The 25,133-nt window shown below is 36.4% G+C and overlaps 1 protein-coding gene across 4 annotated transcripts; it reads right to left on the bottom strand.

Annotated features, from left to right (window-relative positions):
- Positions 1-5,395: 5,395 nt before the first annotated feature.
- Positions 5,396-25,013, bottom strand: LOC116406205 (sphingoid long-chain bases kinase 2, mitochondrial-like). Of its 4 annotated transcripts, XM_031889900.1 has the most exons (14): positions 24,836-25,013; positions 24,701-24,743; positions 24,531-24,616; positions 23,711-23,804; positions 22,546-22,668; positions 22,364-22,464; positions 17,579-17,620; positions 17,284-17,293; positions 17,034-17,189; positions 10,826-10,910; positions 8,845-9,056; positions 6,474-6,562; positions 6,293-6,353; positions 5,396-5,683 (listed from the first exon to the last, which is right to left on the bottom strand). In XM_031889900.1, exons 1-9 carry the CDS (start codon positions 24,877-24,879, stop codon positions 17,154-17,156), a joined length of 579 nt encoding a protein of 192 aa, XP_031745760.1. In that variant the 5' UTR covers positions 24,880-25,013; the 3' UTR covers positions 5,396-5,683; positions 6,293-6,353; positions 6,474-6,562; positions 8,845-9,056; positions 10,826-10,910; positions 17,034-17,153. The 4 variants fall into 4 exon arrangements, with proteins under 4 accessions (XP_031745760.1, XP_031745759.1, XP_031745761.1 ...); XM_031889899.1 differs by lacking the exon at positions 17,284-17,293; XM_031889901.1 differs by lacking the exons at positions 5,396-5,683; positions 6,293-6,353; positions 6,474-6,562; ... (3 more) ...; positions 17,284-17,293; positions 17,579-17,620 and adding an exon at positions 19,008-19,081.
- Positions 25,014-25,133: the final 120 nt, after the last annotated feature.

The raw sequence follows: 25,133 nt of genomic DNA, 5'->3' as shown, positions 1-25,133 counted from the left end.
GACCTATAGTTCATGGGCTCCAACGATTCAAGATTAACTAGCTAAACTCTTTTAGACCGAGTTAATCAACATTCGTTAACTGACGGGTCATTCCACTAAAGTCCCGTAGTTGCACTCCCCTCACTATAGATATATTTGTGTCCATTTGATAAAACCATAATCAATAAGTTAATCCTTCACAGGTTGCTCGTAACCTTGGCTGGGTCAAAATACCGTTTTACCCCCAAGATTACATCTTGCTCCTTAAGTCCTACTAATCCACTATTGAACAATTGGTTTAAGGTTCAACCTATAAACTTAATCCCTTTCGGGCCAATGAGAGGGTGGGGCCCCTTGTTCAAGACTTGGATTCAGTGCTTAAGAGAACAACCTATCTATTAACCCTAAAGCGGGTAGGACTGAATTCCATCTTGTACCCTATGTTCCCAGCTATCCACCCGATCTTACCCCTGAAATGGGAGGCTTATTGGGCCAACGCTGATGAGCTGCCCTCACTTATGCAGATCTAAGGATAATCTCGTGTGAACAGGAGTTCACAGTTAACTCAGGATTAAGATTAAGTTACCTAGGTCATCAATAATCGAGATAGTCAGTTTTAAACAGTAAACGTTGTTATAACGTAAAAAAGACTAATTCATGGTTCAGTCTTATGTAAACACTTTACATAGGATGCCCCCACTTTCATGTCTCTACATAAACGATTCAGGATCCATAGTTTCTCTAAATAAGGCGCCCAACCTTTATTCATATACTATAGACTATTTAGGCTATATATACTCGAACTTGATCCACGTTTATGTTTACACATAAAGTTCAAGATTATTAAAAAAAATAGCCTTGGAACTTGATTTATTGGATTTAGGATTATAATTATTAATTTCTCAATAACAACTTTATTGAAACAGAATATGATTACAAACTACGAGTTTTATGACAAAAAATTTCAACACTTAGGGCTTTTAGGGCTTTTACTGCTTTTACGACATTTACGGCTTAGCGCTTAGGGCTTAGGGCTTTTAGGGCTTAGGGCTTAGGGCTTTTAGGGCTTAGGGCTTAGGGCTTAGGGGTTTTATTGTTTAGGGCTTGGGCTTTTATTGCTTAGTGCTTTTATAGCTTAAGGCTTGGGGTTTTATTGCTTAGGGCTTTTAGGGCTTTTAGGGCTTAGGGCTTTTAAGGCTTAGGGCTTTTAGGGCTTAGGGCTTTGAGGGCTTAGGGCTTAGGGCGGTGTTCCAAATCCTATAATACAACTCTCCGAAGGGAACGTCGCTCCAAGGCAGACAAGTAGGTATATTATAGAAATCTCACAGTGCAACCTAATGGAAGAGACCGTGTGATGTGCTGCCACATATCCCTCACCCACTTACTATGAACTACATCCCCTATTCACCTTGATTTTGATCCATGCAAACACTCTCCGAAGGGGGTCCGCTCCTATGCACGACACAAAGCCCTGCATGGACCTCACGGTGTGAACTCTTAGAGAGGGGTTAGAGGTTAGGGGTTGGAAGGTTTGAGGGGTTGGGGGTTGGGTTTCGAGGTTTAGACTTTTTGAGGTTTCGACGTTTTGGGGTTTTGGGGGTTGGGGGTTTGGTGTTTGAGAGATGGGAGGTTGAAAGGTTTGAGGTTTGGGTTTAGGGGTTTTGGTTTCGAGGTTCAAACTTTTCGATGTTTTGAGGTTTATGGTTTCGGGGTTATAGGTTTCGAGGTTCGAGTTTCGGGGTTCGCGATTAAGGGTTAGGGGTTAAGGGTACTTTAGGGTTTAGTGTTTAGGATTTTGGGTTTGGATTTCGAGATTGGGGATTGGGGTTTGGGGTTTGTGGGTTGGGGTACTTTGGGGTTAAAGTTTAGGATTTATGGTTTACGGTTTTAGGGGTTTAGGGGTTTAGGGTTTAGGGTGCATGGATCGGTTCGGAGTTCGTGATTTCAAGATTCGGGGTGGAGCGTTTGGGGTTTCATAGTTTAAGGTTTAGGTTAGATTTTGGGTTTGGGGGTTGGGTTAGGGGTTTTAGGTTTCGAGGTTTAGACTTTTCGAGGTTTCGAGGTTTGTGGTTTTGGGGTTTCAAGTTTCGTGTTCAGGGTTCGAGGTACGGGGTTCGGGGTTAAGGGTACTTTAAGGTTTAGTGTTTAAGATTTTAGGGTTCGGGTTTCGAGATTAGGGATTGGTGTTTTGGGTTCGGGGTTCGTGGTTTGCGGTACTTTAGGGTTTAGGGTAGAGTTCTAGGGCTGTGTGTACTTAGATTCCGAGACGATGACCAATATTAATCAAAGTTTTATACCCAAAATGCATGTAATTCGAATCATAATAAGAAACTCCAAATTTCAAACCAATCCATAATACAAAGTTCTTAAATATTCCCTAAATAATAGAAATTGTTATCTCCACCAATAAAGTTTGAAGTTAGGATTACAGGTTTCAGATTTCAAGTTTTGAGGTTCTATGGTTTTGGGGTTTTGGGGTTGGGAGTTCGGAGGTTTGGAGGTTTGGGGGTTTGGACGTTAAGGGTTGGAAGGTTTTGGAGGTTGGGGGTTTGAAGGTTGGGGGTTTGGAGGTTTCGGGGTTGGGATGTTTGGGGGTTGAGGGTTGGAAGGTTTGGTTGTTGGGTTTAGGTGTTTTGGTTTTCCAGCTTTAGACTTTTCGAGGTTTCGAGGTTTGTGGTTTTGGGGTTTCAAGTTTCAAGCTTTGGGTTCGTGGTTTGAGGTTCGAGGTTCGAGATTCGGGGTTCGAGGTTCGAAGTTAGGTGCTTTAGGGTTTAGTATTTAGGATTTTGGGTTCACGTTTTGAGATTGGGGTTTCGAGTTTCATGTTTCGGGGTTTTGGGATTTTGAGGTTGGGAGTTTAGAGGTTTGGAGGTCGGAAGGTTGGAAGGTTGGAAGGTTTGAGGGGTTGGGTTTAGTGGTTTCAAGGTTTTAGGGTTTGGGGGTTTGGAAGTTTGGGAGTTGAGGGTTGGAAGGTTTTAGGGTTTGGGGGTTTGGAAGTTTGGGAGTTGAGGGGTTGGAAGGTTTGGCGGTTGGGTTTTGGGGTTTTGGGTTTCGAGGTTTCAAGGTTCATGGTTTTGGGGTTTTCGATTTCGAGTTTAGGGTTCGAGGTTCAAGGTTCAAGGTACAAGGTTCAGAATTCGGGATTTGGAGTTAAGGGTACTTTAGGGTTTAGTGTTTAGGATTTTGGGTTTGGATTTCAGGATAAGGGTTTGGGATTCGGAGTTCGTGGTTTGGGGTACTTTGGGGTTTATGAATTAGGGGTTAAAGTTTAGGATTTATGGTTTATGGTTTTAGGTTTTTGAGGGTTTAAGGTTTAAGGTTTCAGGTGCATGGATCGGTTCGGGGTTCGTGATTTCAGGAATCAGGGTGTGGCGTTTGGGATTTCAGGGTTTAAGGTTTAGGATTTAGGTTAGAGTTATACGGTTGTGTGTTATTAGATTTTGAGACGATGACCAATATTAATCAAAGTTTGATACCCATAATAAGAAGCTCAATTTTTCATACCAATCCATAATACAAAATGAATAGATATTCCTTAAATAATAGAAATTGTTATCTCCACCAGCAAAGTTTGAAGTTAGGATTACATGTATCGAATTTCGAGTTTCAGGGTTTTTGGGTTTTGGGGTTAGGGGTTGGAAGGTTTGAGGGGTTGGGGGTTGGGTTTTAAGGTTTAGACTTTTTGAGGTTTCGACGTTTTGGGGTTTTTGGGATTGGGGGTTGGGGGTTGGGGGTTTGGTGTTTGGGGGATGGATTAGGGGTCTCGAGGTTTTAGGGTTTGGGGATTTGGAAGTTTGGGGGTTGAGGGTTGGAAGGTTTGAGGGTTGGGTTTAAGGGTTTTGGGTTTCGAGGTTTTAGGGTTTGGGGGTTGGGGTTTTCGAGGTTTAGGGGTTAGGGGTTGGAAGGTTTGAGGGGTTAGGGGTTGGGTTTCGAGGTTTAGACTTTTCGAGGTTTCGACGTTTTCGGGTTTTGGGGGTTGGGGGTTGGGGGTTTGAGGTTTGGGGGATGGGAGGTTGGAAGGTTTGGGGTTTGGGTTTAGGGGTTTTGGTTTCGAGGTTCAAACTTTTCGAGGTTTTGAGGTTTGTGGTTTTGGGGTTATAGGTTTCGAAGTTCGAGGTTTGAGATTCGAGGTTCGAGTTTCAGAGTTCGGGGTTCAGGGTTTGGGGTTAGGGGTTAAGGGTTAAGGGTACTTTAGGGTTTAGTGTTTAGTATTTTGGGTTTGGATTTCGGGATTGGGGATTGGGGTTTGGGGTTTGTGAGTTGGGGTATACGGTTTAGGTGTTAAAGTTTAAGATTTATGGTTTACGATTTTAGGGGTTCAGGGGTTTAGGGTTTAGGGTGCATGGATCGGTTCGGAGTTCGGGATTTCAAGATTCGGGATGGAGCGTTTGGGGTTTCATAGTCTAAGGTTTAGGTTAGAGTTCTAGGGTTGTGTGTTATTAGATTCTGAGACAATGACCAATATTAATCAAAGTTTAATACCCAAAATGCATGTAATTCGAATCATAATAAGAAACTCAAAAATTTCAAACCAATCCATACTACAAAATGCATAGATATTCCCTAACTAATAGAAATTCTTATCTCCACCAACAAATTTTGAAGTTAGGATTACAGGTTTCAGATTTCGAGTTTCTGGGATTAGGGGTTTTGGGGTTGGGGGCTGGGGGTTTGGAGGTTTGGATGTTTGGAGGTTTGGGGGTTGGGTTTCGAGGTTTGTGGTTTTGGGGTTTGAGGTTTCGTGTTCAGGGTTCGAGGTTTGAGGTTCGGGGTTAAGGGTACTTTAGGGTTTAGTGTTTAGGATTTTAGGGTTCTGGTTTCGAGATTGGGGATTTCGGTTTGGGGTTCAGGGTTCGTGGTTTGGGGTACTTTAGGGTTTATGGTTTAGGGGTTAAAGTTTAGGATTTATGGTTTACGGCTTTAGGTTTTTAGGGGTTTAAGGTTTAGTGTTTTAGGTTTCAGGGTTTAGGGTGCATGGATCGGTTTGGGGTTCGTGATTTCAGGTTTCTGGGTAGACTGTTTGGGGTTTCAAGTTTTAGGTTTCAGGGTTTTGGGGTTTTTGGGTTTTTGGGTTTGGGGGTTAGGTTAGGGGTTTTAGGTTTCGAGGTTTAGACTTTTCGAGGTTTCGAGGTTTGTGGTTTTGGGGTTTCAGGTTTCGTGTTTTGGGTTCAAGGTTCAGGGTTAGGGGTTCGAGGACTACAGATGATTGAGGCTAACCACCAATCAGGATGAAAAATGAAAACAAATTATATTATAAACATTGTTAAATCTAATCCATGATAAAATAATAAAAGTTTGAAAAGTAGCACCAATCAACAAATAAAAACAACAAAATTTTGTGGGAAATTGTCTGTATGGCCAAAACAATAGTCCAAAAGTTCTTCAGTGCTAAAAGGAAAGAGAATAAAGAAGATAATAAACATTAAACTGGAGAGTATCATTTCCTAAACCATTCAACGTGTAGCTATTAGAGTGACACACCGGTAAAAGTATAAATAAAATTGAAAACTAAGAGTGCTTAGTTTTACCTTGACCGTGCAAATGGTCTATCTTTCTCGAGTTCTAACTCCATAAGTTCAGCTTTTACTTCTCGGTTTTTAGCTAAGCCCATGCCCCATTCCAACTTTATCTCCTGTGACCGGAGACCAGCATCACAAGCAGCCACAGTGAGATTTGATAAAAGCATTGATAAGAACTTTAACTCCTGAGAAGTACATAGATTAAAGTGTAATTTTAATTTAAATCATAGCTCTTTAATACCACCCTAAGACTTCAATACTATACTTTAATTCAACCAACCACTAATAAATATAGAACAAGAAATTGGAACAAGTCTGGATTATTAATATCACAAAGCCTAAATATTAGAATTATCAATATGAAAAAAGATGAAACAAGTCTAAATTCAAGATAGATAGGTTTTAGAAGCTTTAAGTTGGTATGTTTTCAACATAGTCAACAAAACATGAAGCATACCTAAAGAAAGAGAAAGTCTCATGCTATTAAATTAATTGAAACCAACCGCAACAACAGAAAATCAGCTTGACTAAACAAGTTCTTAATAATCTTTTCATTGAGCCAAACAAGCTAAACCACACCATTCATTTGAACTAGTCAAAAGCAAACAACCCAAATGCTGAATTTCATTTTGATTCGTCCCAACATGTATATATATCTAAACATGAAACTAAAACTTCCCAATTTTGCATAAGCTTAAAAAATACATGAATTTAAGATAATTAGAAAAATTATCTAGGGTACCCAAGAGATAGCTTCTTTTTTTAATATTATTATTATTGAAAAAGTTAACTACCTGCAGGAGGAACCTCTTCAATAAAAAGTTATGCACCAAGATCACCTCTAGCAACCATTGCCTAAAATGAAAATAAATAATGTTCTTCAATTAGCAACAAAGCCCGAGACTACCAACAAAATTGAAAACCTTTGAATGAAATTCAACATTAACGAAGCTGTAAAAAAATGCAAACAATTACCCCATCAGAAGCTGTAATAATTGAATGCAAATTTGGTATGGAGTATACACTTTCTATATTTACAATCACATTAATATCAGCATCACAGCCTGTAGAGTCAGATAAGTTAATAAGTTTGTAGTAGAACAGACTAGCAAAAATGCAACATCCAAATTGTCTTTATAAGCACAACATAAAGATCTGAAGCTATTTACTCTTGAGATATTTCAACTCATGAACTACTTTGTTGTCAACTCCAAATTTAATATCATCTAAATCCTTCTCAGCAAAAAGCAAAAAGCAAACAACAAATTCATTGAGTCACAAACAAAAAAATAAAATTACTTATAGAAAAATTCCGAAAAGAAGAAACTTCGCGAAAAGGTGAAATCTATAGGATATGCTTATTCAATCCAACCAATAATTGAAGGAAGTGTAGCACTTTTCCCTCGAACATTTAAATGTCTCATGGACTTGAGCTCTCCTCCATCAATAACTTCACATAAGACAGAATCTTCTGTCTTAGACTTCACCATCAACGACATCATTTCACCTCTAATGGATTTAAATAGACAATGTTTGTGCAAGCCACGAGATAATTAGAAAAAAAGAAAGCACATGCAATGTAACATACATAAAAAAATAATAATAAACATTATACATCATCTAAGATAGCAACAAGGAAATATTAAAGAACTTGGGCATCACAGAGGTATGGATGTGGGTGTGGTGGTGGGAGGAAGATCAAACCATTTGCTATAGTCAATCCATCCAGTGAAAAAAGTCAATATGTCGTTTCCCTTGGCTAAAACCATTTGCTATAATCTGGCTCATTTAGAACTTATTTGAAAGTTCATCTCCTTATTAGGTACAAATATGTGAAGAAAGAATCAAGAAACTTACACTTCCTAGTAAATATATTTGATAAAGAACTTGAGAAAAGACTACTCTCATACTGAGAATTCATCATATTGACTTCATTGCTTCGAGAAAAATAATTGGATGTTTTTTCAGCTCCAACATGTCTATTCAGGATAAGACTTGCATTCTAGTCTCTCACAAGAAATGAATCATGATTTTCCAAGGAGTTCTCTGGCAGGCACTCACATATTGAAAACTTTTCCACAGATGATGAAGAACATGATATGTTACTAGTTGTTCATAAACATTGAAGAAACACATCTTTCAGTTACATGAAAGTCCTCACCACACTACAACACAATAGATAGGGTGAATGAGATAGTTTTGGAAATATAAATTCCACCTCTAATCCAATCCTTTAATTTGCTTAAAAAAAACACCCTTTTGTTAGAAATTCCCACCATCAAAATGCACAGAGGAAGTCCATAAAATATATAAAGCAAAGTAAAACCAACTATATAGGTTTGGGAAAAATTGAAACTGGCTAAACTATGCAAAATTGATGACTTTCTTTATATTTTTATTCTTTGGGTATGTGTGCACATGTGTGTGTGGTGGCAACCCAGAGGGAATAGAGTACTATACACTTTAAGTCAAGTAATGTTGTTTAAGCAAGAACCAATGTGGGTAGGCATAATCATCAAAGAAATGAACAAACTAAAAGTCTTTAAATAGTAGTGGGTCAAATCACAATGACCATCTATCTAGGAGGTCAATAAATCCTCCAAGATTCCTCACGCCAAACATAATAGGGTCAGAATTGTTATTTTGTGAGATTAGCGATGTTGCAAAAGTTGAGCCAAACAGTCATGGCTATCAAACAAACAAAGCGTCATTACGGCATACAAAACAACATAAAAAAATTAATTCTTATAAAAAATATATATAAGTTATTTGAAATCTCTTGGAATTCATGAATTATACATCATAAAAAACTGATAAATTTTGTTACTACTACGAAGTGGGATAATCACATATTAGTGTCTTCAAACATTGCACTTTTCATGCATTATATGTCATGTTAATGCTCCTAATTATGAGAATTACCTTCCACTATAATCAGATTCAAAATCATTTTAATTTCCAAATGCCTCTTTAGAACCCCTAGACATTCTACATTTCTCATGATATAGAATAGGAAATATGTGGTGGTCAATCAATTAATGACAAACTATATCCTGTCACTTGAAAGATCAAATATACAAAGATAAAAACACAAGAAACCAAAAGTAATCAAAACAGAAAAAGAAGATAAATGCATGAACCATGGTGATTTGGCACACTAGCTGACTTCCAAACTCCAACATGCACAGGGAATGCAAGGAAGAAAAAAAAATAGAAATATGAAGAAAACAGAAATGATGTGTGGAGACACTGAAGAAAGATGCAGTACTATGAACTGCAAGAACAAGCAATCTCTTAAGCTAGAAAAAGAAGAAACATGAAAAACCAAGGATGTAATTATCTATACCTCATTTGTATGACGTAAATTGTCGGAGAAGAAGGAAGATGAAGACAAACCCTTCAAGTCCAAAACTTTAGACGGCATGATGGAATAAAAAAAGAACAAATCTCAAAATAAATAAAGAAAAGTCAAAGAAGCTCCATAAAAAAGGACGCCAAAAATTGCAACCCCACTCCTTCAGAAGGCAATTCAAAAACTTCCCTCCAGCCTACAAAAATCTGCAGGTTGAGCAAAACATTTCATGAGTAGAAAAAAAATAAAAGAAATTAAATTACAAAACGAAGAACCATTGATTAAACTAACTTAAGCACCACAATTCATATGTACCACATAGTCAAACAAGAAAGTAATGCAACAGATTAAACAAAACAAATCATAAACATTAATTAAGAGATCGCCTTTCAAAAATTAAGTTTCAAAAACACAAAAAAACAACTGAAATAGAAGGAAATAAAAAGGTTCTCTCCAACACTATTTGTTAAAACAAAATCGAGACAAGAAATGGTTTCCTAATTACTATTTCCTTTCTTCTATGCAGCTGCATAACACTTGGCTAAAACCATGAATGCTACTAATACTTTGGTTGAAAGTATTGGTTAAATGGTCAATGGAATCCCATATAATAAATACCCACATAGAGTGAGTGGGATCGAATAATTTACTAAAAATGATCAAAATTTCACACTTACGTAAGAACTAGCAGTTGTAGGGTACGGAGAAGAAAGTTTCTTAATCATTAAAAAGTTGGAAGATTCTAAAAAGTAGGGCTTATATTTGATAAAAACAGTACATAAACTTTAAGAACAACCAAATCAGACAAATAAGTAAAAGAGATAAATAACAAAACCCATGAAGAGCAAGGAAAAAGGTACCTGCAACGATAAGGAAATTATGGAACTGTTTCTTCATCCATTTCCAATAAACCCAGTAAAGAAATCACTCATAACAACAAAAAAATGATAATAAATATATAGCAACTTTGAACAAGAAAGCATGTTTTTGAATTGAATCTTTCCCTTATCCAATATCAAAGTTTTAATACAGTCGAAGAACACTTTTAACAAAACATTTATTAATAAAAATCAACTTTGTTAACTAGTTTCTAAAAACACTCTCAAATATGCCTTCCATAACCTGGTTTAAGTTTTGAAGAAAAATGACTAATGGGCTGGGATACTGATGCCATGGAGTGGCAAAAAAGAGGCTGAGCTTTGTATTTGAAGTATTATGTTGATGAAGACATGTAAAAGGTCTTATGAACATTTCAATTTAACTCTTTTGTCTCTTGAGTACTGTAGCTTTAGACTGATAATTATTTTCCAGTTTGTCTCTACACAAAAGACCAGTTTGTCCATTTGTACTTTAATTGTCAGCCTTCCAAGCTTGTCAAATACATCAGGTTTTAAGATTTACGTGCACCCCATGTCATTAATCCCTTCCTAAGTTGATTTTCCTTTGTAAATATATATTACACTTAACACTTAAACACACGTATTTCAAAGATTGATTCCAAAACAAAAATGAGAAATGAATGAAACTCAAATCAAAATGGAGAAATAAAGAGTGGAGGTGAAAATAACCAGAAAATTTACAATAATGCTATGGAGGAAAAGAAGATAAGTGACTGAAGGAAATGAGGACTCAGGGAAAAGACTCCTACTGGAAGAAGGAACTAAGTTACCATTTTGAAATTTCAAGAAAGAAACTGATGGATTTGAAATAGGTGTATGTATCTCTGTTAGCAATCCAAACTACTGTTTGAACAGAGATTTTATTATACCAAATGCTTGTGTAATACTTGGATGAAGAAGATGAAGATTTCATGAGTAGAAAAAAAAATGAGAAATATGAAGGAAACAGAAACGATGTGGGGGGACACTGAAGAAACAGATCCAAAAAAATGCAGTACTATGAACTGCAAGAACAAGCAATCTCTTAAGCTAGAAAAAGAAGAAAAATGAAAAACCAAGGATGTAATTATCTATACCTCATCTGTATGACGTAAATCGTTGGAGAAGAAGGAAGATGAAGACAAACCCTTCAAGTCCAAAACTTTAGACAGCATGATGGAACTGAAAAAGAACAAATCCCAAAATAAAGAAAGAAAACTCAAAGAAGCTCCATAAAAAAGGACGCTAAAAATTGCAACCCCACTCCTTCAGAAGGCAATTCAAAAACTTTCCCTGAGCCTACAAAAATATACAGGTCGAGCAAAACATTTCATGAGTAGAGAAAAAATAAAAGAAATCAAATTACAAAACGAAGAATCATTGATTAAACTAACTTAAACACCACAATTCATATTTTTTTAGGGTTACCCATTGTGCACCCAACAAATCATTCTTAAGAGATTTAAGTTTAACAGTAAAGACCAGAGATGGATCAAACTGTTACACCATTGTTAAAAAGAAGAAAAGAAGGCCCATAGAAAGGAAGCTATTAAGGAAGATATTTCATTGTTGGCAAAGAGCATTGAAAGGCTGGGTGAGCAGGCTGGACAACAACAGCAGCAACAACGAACTTTCATGAAATATACTTAAGGAATGATTAAGGGAAAGACAACATGGGAAGAAGTTCCAGAAGGTTCGTCCAACAAGAAAGAAACTATGATTGATGTCAGTGATTCATTTGTGATGGGAGGAAAATCGGAAGAAAAATACACCAAGTTGGAAGGAGAAGAATCTGCAGGGGATCAAAGCAAATTCAAGAAAATTGACATGCCAGTTTTCGCGGGTATTGCCCGAATTCTTGGTTATTTAGAGCAGAACGTTATTTTCAGATACACAAACTTAATGAGTTAGAGAAGATAGTTTTGATGGTGCAGCCTTGGATTGGTATAGATCTCATGAAGACCGTGAACCGTTTGTTAATTGGGAAGATTTAAAGAGAAGACTTATTATTCGATTTCGATCAGACCGTGAGGGATCAATATTGGGCAGATTTTTAACGATAAAACAAGACACTACAGTGGATGAATACAAATTTTTTTTTGATAAATTGGTGGCACCTTTGCCTTTTCTGCATAAGACAGTTATAGAAGAGACATTTATGAATGGTTTGAAACCTTGGATTAAGACAGAATTGGAATGTTGGGAACCTGTTGGGCTTGCTCAAATGATGAAATTGGCCCAAAAAATTGAGAACCGAGAGGTGATAAAGGTGAATCTGTTTTAAAATGTGCAGGGGATGATAAAACCCAGGTTTCTACTTCTTTAAATACTCAATTTCATGTAGTTTCCAATGACAATAAGTCAGAAGGTACTGTTCCAGTAAGGGCTATCACACTTCGAGGGGCTGCAGAAATTAATCGACGGGAAGGACCATCAAGACGACTTTTTGTGATGCTGAGTTTCAAGCCAAACGTGAGAAAGGGCTCTGCTTTTGTTGTGAGGAAAAATTTTGTGCAGGCCATAGATGTAAGGTGAAGGATCAGAAGGAACTCAGAGTGTTAGTTGTTCAAGCAAATGGGGAGGAATTGGAAGTAGTGGAAGAGGATGATTGTATAGAGGAACTTGAGGTAAAAGCTATTGAACTTGATATAGAACAAAAAGAACCAGTGATAGAATTGTCATTAACTTCATGGAACACCGGATTAAATGCGATATCAAGTGCTGCTTGATTATCACACCACAATTTTGCTGGTGTGGTGATTTCAAATCCCAACTCAACAATAGTAAAAAAGTTGATATATCCAAATCAATTTGATATATCCAATTCACACAAAAACTGTGCAATTGCTCTATATTTTTTATTATGCACTTGAATGTGACACCACTTTTTGTTTCTTACTTTTCCAAGACATCAAATTGCCACCAACAAAAACAAAATATCCTGAAGTTGATCTTTTGTCTTCTTTAGATTTTACCAATTAACATCTGAGAAACATTCAATATTAGTATGACTATAATCCTTACCCGAGAGCAGCCTTCAGATAACATTGAATCATTCCAAAGCAGCTGAATGATCAACTTTAGGGCATGACATACACTGGCTCATAATACTCACTAAATAGGCTATGTCGAGTCGATTCACTGGAAGGTAATTAAGTTTTCCCTCTAACCTCCTATATCTTTGAAAATCTTTCAACAATTCTCCATCTTTTGTGAGCTATAAGTTAGGCATCGTTGGGGTACTACATGGCTGGCACCTACCTTCCATGTTTCAGTCAACAAGTCCATATTTTCTCTGTGATAATAGTATTGCTTTCTTGCCTGTTTTTACCTCAAATTCCTAGGAGGTATTTCAACATGCTCAAATCTTTTATTTGGAATTGGCAATAGAGAAAAGTCTTCAGGGACTGGACATCTAAAGCATCATCACCAACAACCACAATTGCATCAACATATACTACGATTAGGATCACCCCACTCTCGGATCTTTTAAAAAAGATTGAATGATCTAACGTTCTCTTTTGCATTCCAAAACTTTCGATCACCTTAATAAATTTTCCAAACCAAGCCTGTGGACTATGTTTTAGTCCATCCAAAGATTTACAAAGGCGACACGCCTTTCCATTCTTCCCCTGAGCAACAAACCCTAGTGGTTGCTCCATATACACCCCTTCTTGAGGATCACCAAGAAGAAATGTGTAAGGACCCTAGATAGAAAAATAGTGGATTATTAGGAGAAAATGAAAATGGTTGTTAGTAAGGTCATATAGTAAATAGATGGTAAGTTGGTTAGTTATTTTTGTTATAAATAGTGGGAGAGGGGTTGGAGAGAGGTGTGAAGAATTTTGAGAAAGTTTTCCTTGTAAGGGAACCTTAGGAGAGTCTAACCCTCTCAAAAGGCTAGGGTTACTTGTTACTTGTTATTAAGATCTTCTAATATATATTTCATGTTTGGATGTATTTTAAGTATTCTTGAGTTCATCTTTTCTCCTTGAGGTAATCCTTGTTAGGTGGGATCCTAACAAATTGGTATCAGAGCCGTAACATCTTGGGGATGACACAGGCTTGGATGCAAAAACAAATGGAGGAGAGGTTGGAGAAGAATGAGAAGGACATTAGGGAACTTAAAGATGTAACTTTGGAGTTGTCCAAAAGCATCGAAAGGCTGGCAGAGGAATTACGAGAAAACAATGTTAGTTGCCGACGGGAAGAATCTGCTACGTCGGAGGGATCGGTGTTGAAAATGAAAGGAGAGATGGAAGAAGACTCGACCGCAGTTGAGAGAGGGACTTGGGAGCAAGCACTTAAATGGGCTGCTAATTGCAAACTTGAGGTGGATGAGAGGGGAGAAACTCCATGGACATGGGAGCATATGCAGAAATGGATTGTGGATTGCAAGGCAAAAAGAATAGAGAGGAGTGCTAAAACAATACATCAAACGCTTTCTGAAGGGCTGCAAAGAGATAAAGAAAGAGCGGAGAAGAAACTAGAAAAAATTAAAGTTGAAGAAAAACAAAAATGGAACAATGACTTGAAGATGAAGGAATCGAAGAACGACCATGAAAAAGATGAAGGGAAGAGGAAGCCAAATCTAACTGTGTATTCCCATGGCCGACGACTAAGGGTGAGGTGGTCAGAGACAAACACTTGGTGGAAATGGAAACACCGAACAGAGAAGGCGGAAGCATGGGAAAGGAGGCAAACACTAGGGATGAGAAGGAAGGCAAAGAAACGATTGAGGAAGCGATCATTGATACTTGGTGGTAGTGAAGAAAACAAAAAGAAGAATCAAACAGTATGTGAAAGTCGACCTGGATACGATATGTGAAAATAGAAGAAACGGCTCATTGGAGTGGCAACATTGAGAGGCTGATCATATATATAGGCCAAGATTTTGTTGAGGTACGTTACTTTCCTTGCCTTTCTTTTGTGGCATGCGAGTTATATCAAAGTAGGGAAGGGATGAGGAAGCTAGGCAATGAAGAAGATGAATAAAGGAATTTCGAAGGTCATCGGAGTAAGATAGAATGGGTAACGACAAGGAAGAAAATGGAAATGGAATTAGTACAGGGATCACAGAGAGGCTGGCGAATGGAAACATATTGGGTTGTGACAGAAAATCGAGGCGGGGATGAACAGAAACCGCGGCAGAGGAAAGATTCTGAGTCGGTCACCGGTGGCCAAAAAAAGAAGAAGATGGATTGTCGAAAAGTCCAGTTACAGGAAGAGGAGATGGAGACAGGGTGCGTTGGAGGTAGTCGACCTAAGGCACAAAGGGAGTTTATCGGAACGCGGATAGCAACGAGGCTGCAAGTGAGATCGGAAATTGTCGGGAAGAATGCTTTGATATTTGCAGAGGGAGTGAGCAGCTACGGACAAAAAAAATTCAGAAAGGAGGGGGAAGATTTCTTGAAGAAAAACGATTCTTCAACCCACGTGAAGCGTCAGACGTTAAGGCGAAAAATTAGAGACAATAGTAGTTATGATTTGTTTAGTGGGCTGAAATTAAATGAAAAGGGCCAGATTTTCTCAAATGGGCTTGGCTTAGGTGGAGAAATTGGGGATCAAATTCGTAATAAATGGCCAGGAAAACAAAGTGGAGGCTAGGAGAAGGATTGGCACATGCAAACCTCAATGGTTAAAGTATATCACGTGGGATGGCAATTAGGGAAAGAATTTAATCAAAAGTGGGCCAAAATGTTGCTTTTTGGGCTGATTGCAAAAGTAAGGGATGAGGCCCATTATACCTCAAAGAAAAATAAATTGACGGCTTTATCTAAGGAAGTGGAAATCCTATTGGAATATGGATGGTGGGCCAAACATGAGATGATAACAAAGAAATACAGCCTTCATAAAGAAAGAAAGGAAATTAATGTGCTTGAATTTGCTAAATTGATTGAGACCCATTTGTTAGTGTGCCTGAAATGTAACTTGAAAATGGATAGGAATTGCCTGAAGCTCATTGGTAATTCTAAGAAAGATGGTGTATGGGCCGTGAAATTGATTTGGGGATGGGGTCATAAAGTTAATTGTGGGCTTAGCCCATTAGAGAGGAAGAGCTTCAAATTAAAATGCAAGTGGCATGGAATTAGGCTCAGGGAATGGCAGTTGGTTAATGATCACTTTCCGTGTGAGAAGAATGAAGATTAGGGAAGTTCTTGGAGTCTAAAGGGATGGATGCATGCAAGTGTAATTATTACAACCCAATAGAATTTCAAGGCAAAGCTGAATAAAATTTCTTCCGAGATGGCAGGGGTATGGTAGAGAGTTCAAGGTTTGTAGTTTGTAAGCACACCTTGAGGACAAGGTGTCTTCGAAGGGCGGAGTAATGTAAGGACCCTAGATAGAAAAATAGTGGATTATTAGGAGAAAATGAAAATGGTTGTTAGTAAGGTCATATTAATAAATAGATGGTAAGTTGGTTAGGTCTTTTTGTTATAAATAGTAGGAGAGGGGTTGGGGAGAGGTGTGAAGAATTTTGAGAAAGTTTTCCTTGTAAGGGAACCTTAGGAGAGTCTAACCCTCTCAAAAGGCTAGGGTTACTTGTTACTTGTTATTAAGATCTTCTAATATATAATCATGTTTGGATGTTTTTTAAGTATTCTTGAGTTCATCTTCTAATATATAATCATGTTTGGATGTTTTTTTAAGTATTCTTGAGTTCATCTTTTCTTCTTGAGGTAATCCTTATTAGGTGGGATCCTAACAAAATGCACTTTTAATATCGAGCTGATGTAAAAAAGTTGGAAACAAATATTGAACCTCTCCTCTCGTCTCACCCACCCTCTTCTATCTTCATTCCGGCCACACCTTCTCACGGTGACGTCGACGGCAACGCCAAACTCGGGGAGTTACAACTCCATCTTTTTCAGAAATGGAAGTCAAAAGTTGAAAAATGGTAGACACTTTCTACTGTATCTAGTTCGAAAAGGGGAGGTTCAATATTGAAGATGTAGACTTCCAAAAAATCCTCACTTTGTCCAAGATCCAATTAGAGTGGTTCATTGATTCAATAGATGTTCTTGTAAAAGAACCAAACTGGAAGTTTTTCAACAAATATGCGAGTGATGAAACCGAAACAACAAAGCTATCCAAATTCTGAACCCCATGAGTAATATCCAATTCTATTTCATGCTCTCGAGAATGGCTCGGTTTAACAATAATGTTAATTTTTGTTTTCTATTTTAAAATAATAACACTGCTTACTAATCTTTTTTTTTCCATTTGGCATTCTACTTTTTCTACTCAGCTTTCTTTCCCTAGTGATAACAAATAATACGGGTGATAAAAAACTTAATCACTCACTTGGTTCAGCCACCAAAAGCCCTTCTGCTTTAGAAATAGAAGATGGGTTTGAGTAGGTAGATTTACTTGCATTGTATGTGCTGTTCATTGAACTCTCAATTTTTCATCGAGACCAATTTCTCACTCAAACATGGTCTTGCATTCTCTAGAAACGTCCTACAAACAAAAATGAAGAACAAAAAACTACAATAAGGTCTATGAAAAAATTATAAAGGAAAATCTCAAAAACTGATATGTAAGTCATAACAACCTTAAGTTCTCTTATCGTGGGTTAAAATGCACGTAAGGTTTTTCCAAGAGTCCGAGCAACCAACATGTAAATAAGTTAAGTCAACTAAATTTGCTATAAATTTACTCGTATTAACATTATCATTGTTATAGACTTGACAACTTCAAATTTATCAATATAAAATATGCTTTAACAAAACGTACCTTGAGGTTCCTCCAACCTTATTAAAAAAAGAAAATAATCCAACAATTTAACAAATTTATAGTGCATATTATGTATATCAATTGATCACAACAAAATAAGATCGAACAAATACCCATGAGTAATATTTAGCCACCAAATGAATAATGATGAAAACCTGAAAACAAAACCGAGAAAAAAAAAAGGAAACAATTCATCAACAAAACAAATTTAGGGGACTAAAAAATTGCTTACCTTATTACACACTTCAAAATATTAAGAAAAGTGGAGGGAAAAAACCAACCAATAATCAAAAAATAAACTTCAACACAAATAGCCATAAATTTTCTTCTTTAAAGGTATCACAAATAAGTCCATCAGTAATAACAAAATAAAAAAGGGCAATGTGCAAGAATTCTGCAATCGTAAAGCTATGCTAAAGGCAGTATGAAATCAAACTTGAGCACTAACAAGAAAATTTGCAAAACAAAAATTACTAGACATCATTAACTAAAGTACCAGCACAACAATGAATGTGTAACCTCCGCAAGAGCAAACCCGAATGGAGAAGAACATGAAGAAATATATAAATAGAAGAAACATAAAAGACAAACATGAAACACATGGAAACATACAAAGGGGATAAATAAAAGTACAATTATGAAGTGATGAAGCACAAATACAGGTACCAACAGAACTAGAATACAAGTCTTACCCTATCTCGACTGTCGAGGAGTGTTAACCAACCGTCGGAAGGTTGGTTTTATTTTTTAGAAAAAATTAATGTTGTTTGAATTCTTTTTCAAGCCACTAACCAGCCCCTCCTTATCTATGATCGGCGATCAACTCCTCAACCTCTAATTACATTTAAAAGAGTGATGCGAACATTGTGTGAAATCCCAAACCTTTGATGGATCCCACCATCACTCTCTTTCTATCCCCTTCAAAACCTCATTATTTTCAAGAGAGGCCTCAAAGCTTCTTCCAATTAACATAAAAGAAGAATGAAAGAGAAGGAGAGAAAGGGAAAGTGGTTCAAAAGCTATGGAAAAAAAAGTAAAAGAACATGGTCTACTCATTGGCACATCTTACACAGATGATAATGTTAGGGCAAGGCAATGAGAGACAGAATGCTTTTGGAGCCTTCTCCTCTACTTTCGAAGATTTTAATAAACTAAAATATGCAAATGTTACAAGAAAGATCTTTGGAGATTTGAAATAATCCAAAATAAAGAAAAAGGAAAACCCCAATATGTACAAATTTCAGAATCTAAAACTTGAAAAGTGATTGAATGATGAGATATGTTTGTACAATCAATTATAGAGACAGTGAAATATTAAAAAAAAATGAAACGTACCAAGATAAAAAGAATAGCAACTAGTATTATGACCTTTGTATGTCTTCAAAATACAAACATCAAAATGAATCAAGAGATCTACCACACAAATAATGGTATCAACACAAATAAAGCAATTGTTTTATTAACAATATTTGAGTACAATTAAACTAAGCATGCTATTGTCCTTGACAAATTTACATTCTTCTAATCGAACAAAATCTGACCTTTAAATAGTGATAGAAACTAAAGATGAAAGCAAGTTCAGCTACAACTTCAGACCGTGATATATATGACAGAACCTATAAAAAAAAGAAGAGTACCTAACTATATATACACAGAGGAGATCTGACGCTTACTAGCACATCGGAGGCTCAATCGATTTATATTTAATTGAAAAACAATACCTATATTTTAATGCATACACATTGAATAGCCCCTGTTTCAATCCAATTTACAAAACTACCTCCATAAAATTACATAATGGGGGAAGTTCGACCGGATGCACTGTGCTTTACCAGAACCACATGAAATTATTAGAACATAGTTCATTCAAGTAACTTTCTATTCAATAATTGAAACAAATGGAAAGAGGACAATTGAATATTAAATAAAGATGGAATTAATTGGGAACTCACGGAGTAATGCGATTCGTTCGGGGGCTCACCGCTGGAGTTGAAAGAGAGACAAGGATTAGAAAGGAAAGGAAGAGGAGCGTCTGATAATCCAGCGGATTCTTTGATGAGTGGAGTAGTAGTAGTAGTAGTGGAGGTTCCAAGGACATTGAAGTCAATCCGGTGAGAGTGAGGGAATCCAGAAGGTTGAGGTTGAAGAGAGTAGAAATTGCAACCAAAATCGGTGAGGATGGTGGAATCGAAATTGCGAGGGAAGAAGAAAAGAGCATCACAGGTCGAAGTAGAGGAGGAATCAACACTGGTTAAACTGGTTTTGGTTGTACGAACAAAGAAGAATTAGGGTTTGAGAAGAGAAAGGGAAAATGGAGTGTACGAACAAAGAAGAAGAAGAAGAAATGGAAAGGACGCGCTAAGAGAAGAAGATGGAGATGGATGGGTGAAATGGGTATGATAGGGTTTCGAAAATGGAGTGTACGAAGAAATGGAAAGGACGCACTGAGAGAAGAAGATGGAGATTGGATCCGCGACTGAGAGAAGAAGATGGAGATTGGATCCGCGACTAAGAGAAGAAGATGGAGATTGGATGCGCGACTAAGAGAAGAAGATGGAGATTGGATCCGCGACTAAGAGAAGAAGATGGAGATGGATCCGCAAAATGGGTATGATAGGGTTTCTGTTGAGAGATAGGCCAAAGAAGACAAGAGAGCAAGAGAGAAGGGGGGAGGAGAGGGAGACTTGGCCGTTAGAGAAGAGGAGAAAGAAATTTGAAATGAGAGAGACTGTACATGTAGGGTTTTTATTAGATTTTTTTTTTTTAATTTTGCTTAAATGGATTTAGAGAATTAATTATCTCGTTCACCGACTCATATTAGCGGTCCATTGGTCCATTGTTTTGTCCTTTTTTTTTCAACAAACAATCATATTTTTTTACAATATAGGACTAAAAAAGATAACTAATTTTTATATATATATATATACATACAACATTCTCACCTACAAAGGGTATGTTTCTAATTTTCGTAACTTTATGCCTTGATATGGCAGTGTTGTATAATGCAAATCCATAATAGAAGAAATATCATTTACAGAAGAACCAAGAAAAATGAAGATTGAATATAATGTACTTTAATAAAATTAAAACAGTTGGAGAGTCTTTGCATTCTTATATTGTACTAAGGATTTACATCGTTATTCATCAATAAAGTTTACTATTGAAATACTACATACTGGAGTTCCAACACAAACAGATGAAGAAAACAAAAGCACCGAAGGAAATGACAACAAAGCACCAAAGAACCAAAACCAAAAACAACATATCCAAAACAGCCCCACAAAACAGGGAGAAAAAACAACACAGAGAGAACAACTTTTCCACCTCAAAGCTCATAGCTCTTTAAAATATTTAAATAAGAAAGTTTCAACACTTCAAAATCATTGATTCTGTGGATATGAAAAGAAATTGACCAAACATTAATTCCAAAATCACAATTACAAATACGTTGAATGTTCGATTTGACAAGAAGATATCCTAAACACGGCAGAAAAGTGTGAGAGAAGGGGAGAGGAGGGAGAAAGTAGAGAGAGAGAGGCAGAAGTTAGAGAATAAGTTGGGGGAAGAAATTTGAAATGAGAGAGAGAGAGAAGGGGAGAAGAGAGAGAAAGTAGAGAGAGAGGCAGCCGTTAGAGAAGAAGTGGGGGAAGAAATTTGAAATGAGAGAGAGAGAAGGGGGGAGGAGGGAAAAAGTAGAAAGGAGTTAGAGAAGAAAAGCCCATTTAAGAAACATTTGAATTATTTGTCATAAAGCCCATTTAAAACGCAAAAAAAAAAAAAATTAGAACTAAAACAAATATTTTGTTTTTAAAAATTAGACTAAGAAAATCAAATTTCAAAGAGAAAAACTTAAAGGTAAAAAAATTGTCTAATAAGAACCATTAACTAAAAGGGTAACCCGTAAAGCAACAAAATTTTCAGTAAAGTTAGCAAAAAAAAAATTTGTTTTTCAAATAATTATAATCCAAAATTTTCAAAAAATGTGAAATTTCATTTAACAAGACAAGAAATTGTGAACATTATTTTCTAATTTGGCCATGGATGAAAGTATGAAGCTTTTGTATAAAGAAGGTTTCGATACAAAAAAAAAAGTAAAATAACAACTTACTTTGTCTACTCTAATTTGAGAGAGGAGTCCCGTTAGAAAAAAAGGATCCTACGGCTACGAAGCTTTTGCTTATTGTTTTTCTCTCTCTGCAAAAGGGAGCTCATGTTCAGCATATCATTTCAATGGCAGCTGGTAGAATATGGAATTTCCTTGGAAGAAACCCCAAGTGTTCCCCATCAGATTGAACATATATGCTGCCGCTGCAAGAAACTTCTTCCACTTCGATCGAACGAACGCTGCTTGAACAACAAAACAATAAACTGATGATAGTTGCATTGCAGACGAACAAGCTCAGAAGCAGAAATAGGAAGTTTTGATTGAGAAAAGGGCATCATTGCCAAACAATGAATTTTAATGAGGTGGAGCTGAAATGTGAAATCATGCTCAATCATATGTTCAACCATGGATGAGTTACATTGATATCGATTAATTGAGTTCATCAACGTTGACAAAGATTTAACAAGGAAAAAAGGATAATCATATAACTTTCTAATTTTGGTTGAGGATACATCAGAATGCCAGAAGTAAGAAGGTTTAACAATATTACTTTTCTTAGGGCTTCTCTGCTAGGTAAATAAAGCATCTCCATATAAGTTTGAGTGTAAGTTTTTCTCAAGCAAAAACTTGACAGAAATGAAAATCACAATGCTCCATGCAAATCCAGTTCAATTATAGTTTCTTCACCTCTGCTTCCACAAGTCTCCAACATAAAACAGACCGTTGGAGAGAGAAAATTGAAATACAAAATGGAAAATCTAGGCACATTATAATTTTTAAAGAGATGACTAACCTTCTTGATGTTACGTTTTTCACCGTCAAATATGTCCCATTGTATATTTTGTGTAAATTCAGAATAAAGTCATACCACTTGAAATCCTGAAGAATTACTACCTGCAAAGAAAAGCATCACATAGTTAAGAAGACAAGGAAGGAAAAAGTGATCAAATAAAATCCCACAGAAACGAATTATACCTCTAGACTCCTGTTGGAAGGATCGGCATTTGGCACAATTTTCATACCACCGCCAAAGTATTTAGCATTTCCAATGCATAGAGCAGTTACTTGTGGATACAGCTCCCATTCACCGTCATCAACCTGTGAGTTATGGCATTCTACATAGATGAAATTAAATAAAGATGGTAAAAATGCAGTCACTGCCCCCTCCAAAATGGTCTACATTTTGAAACCACCTTGAGACGAATAGGATCGGTATTAGGGGTTATTTGGGTATTGAGGGCATAAATAGTTAGGGAGTGGGTTACATTTGGTTATAAATAGAGGGATAGGGGAATGGAGAAGAGAAGCAATATTTGGGTTTTAGGGCTTGAGATTGTGATCTCAAGAAGGGAGGATCCAAGTACCTCGAATAACTTGATTTATTGTTTAAATCTATTATCTTTTAGTTTAGGGATTGGAAAGAGAAGGATTGTGGAGTTTGTGATAATATTTTGGTACACTGGAGCTGGAAACAAAGAATATTAAAAAACACATACTGTTATACACAGTCTGATAATAATACGAATCACTAGCTTTTCTTCTTCTTTTTCTTTTTCTTCTCCTTTAATTTTTGTTATGGGTTTTGTATTGAGTTTTGTGTTTTAGATTGTGAAGTATGGGGTAGCTAAACTCTTAATCCTAGGGATAGATGAAGACAAAGTTTATGAATTACTCTTTGTAATGCATCTGATTATTTGCTCTTAATCTTTTCATGTTTTTATGTGAATAACGTTTATAATATCTTGATCACAGATTAATTGTTGATTGGCCATGAACCCTAATCTTTGCATGACTAGAGTAGTTATGAACATGGAAAGAGATAATTAAGGATCCCTGAGGAGGTTGTTGAAAGAAGTGGACCTAAAAACTTTTGTTTATTAATAAAAAGAAAAATGAACAGAGATTCATCTTCATCAGGGGTCTTGATGTTTAATTTAATTTAAATTGTGTATGAATTTTTAATTACGAGAATTTTAATATGTTGCAAGAGCACTATAGCCAAGGTATAGAGTGAGAGGGATAAGGTTTATATGTCTTAGAGAATGGAAAGATGGAATTTGTGCTAAAATTATTAGTGTTCCAAATACAATTATGAATTGGGTATAGTTGCATTCCCCCTTCTGGATTGCATAGCACACACCTGAGACTCTGTTTGTGTTTCACTAAAGCCATCACATATGCCCACAGTCCCATCTTCAGTAGTAGAATTGCCCACATCTTCTTTTCTTTCAGCTCTGAGAAAATACAAGACACAAAGGTCACAAAAACCAAGTTACAAAGGCAAAATTGAATTGTGTTCGAACATAATAGTCTTTCTCGAAAAAACACTAAAGCTTGCATTATGCTAAGATCCACTTAGAATACAGGGATATTTAATGGCTAGTTTTTAAAGAAATAACCTACTGCCTTTATTTCCAAACCTGGTTTTTCTAAAATGAAAAAGGAAAACTATATTGGGTGGCAAATTAGTTTAGGTATTTTGCAAAAATGTCTTTAAGGTTTGTGATTTTGAAAATATAGCAAAAATAATCAAATCCAGGCTTTTATATGGGTGGGCTGGACTTTATTTGATCATTTTCACAAATAATAAAGTTATAACTTGTTTTACCATTTTTGCAAATGTCCCATGAAAAAAGTTAATGCTCAAGGATAGCATTTATTTGTGAATACTGGTTTTCAAGCATTGCAAACGGTGTGATTTGAGTTTTATGATTAACACTATTACTCAAACGAACCTATTTTGAAAGAAATTATAAATTATATTGTTCTAGGAAGCAATTCATCAGTAGAGACTAAAAGAATATAAAAAAAATATTTCTCTTATAGTGAAAATAAACTCTTTCATAACGACTTCGTTGAATGGTCTCACTATATTTCCAGGCAGCGACCGTTCTTGTTAAACACTTCAATTCAGCATGGTCTTTCCATAAGAAGATCAAGGAGACAACGGCAAAAATTACCTTTTTGACCACTGGTTAGATAAAGCACCAATTGGAGAAGTTTCTGAATGGTCTTGACCAACAAGCGAACAGTCTGGTAGGAAAATCTGGTACCATTAAGGATTAAACCAAATGCAAACGAAACCAAAAGTTTAAACATAAAAAACATCAATCCTAATAGAAGGATATACTTTTATCGCAGCCAGTCTTTCCAGGTGACTTCTGATCTTGAATCTTAAAAAGAAAGGAAAACAAAAGGATTTGAAGGAAAAAATAAAATAAAAATGGAATGAAGTAATGGAATTGTAGCTCAAACCAGATTTTACCTTAGTTGTCTGCTCCAACAAGTCCTCAATTGCGGAAGCGACATCAGGAACGTGTGAAGTTACTACAGAGGAATTTGATGTAGTTTGTTTTGTGGAATTCAAAATGCAGTCAGATTGAGTGGATCTGTTTCCAACAAAAGTGAATGCTTTTCTATGGCTTCGTCAAAGAACTTGCGCTTTTCTTCGTAGAACTTATTCGTTCAGCTGCTCCTATAAAGCTACTGTTAGTTCCAGCTGATTGGTCTCTCGGAATGGCAGAATGGATAGGAAACTGGGATATGCTTTCATTGGCTATCAT

The sequence above is a fragment of the Cucumis sativus genome, unplaced genomic scaffold (genome assembly GCF_000004075.3).
Source record: "Cucumis sativus cultivar 9930 unplaced genomic scaffold, Cucumber_9930_V3 scaffold73, whole genome shotgun sequence".
In the NCBI taxonomy this organism is placed as follows: domain Eukaryota; kingdom Viridiplantae; phylum Streptophyta; class Magnoliopsida; order Cucurbitales; family Cucurbitaceae; genus Cucumis; species Cucumis sativus.
This window is presented reverse-complemented; position numbering and strand designations above follow the sequence as displayed.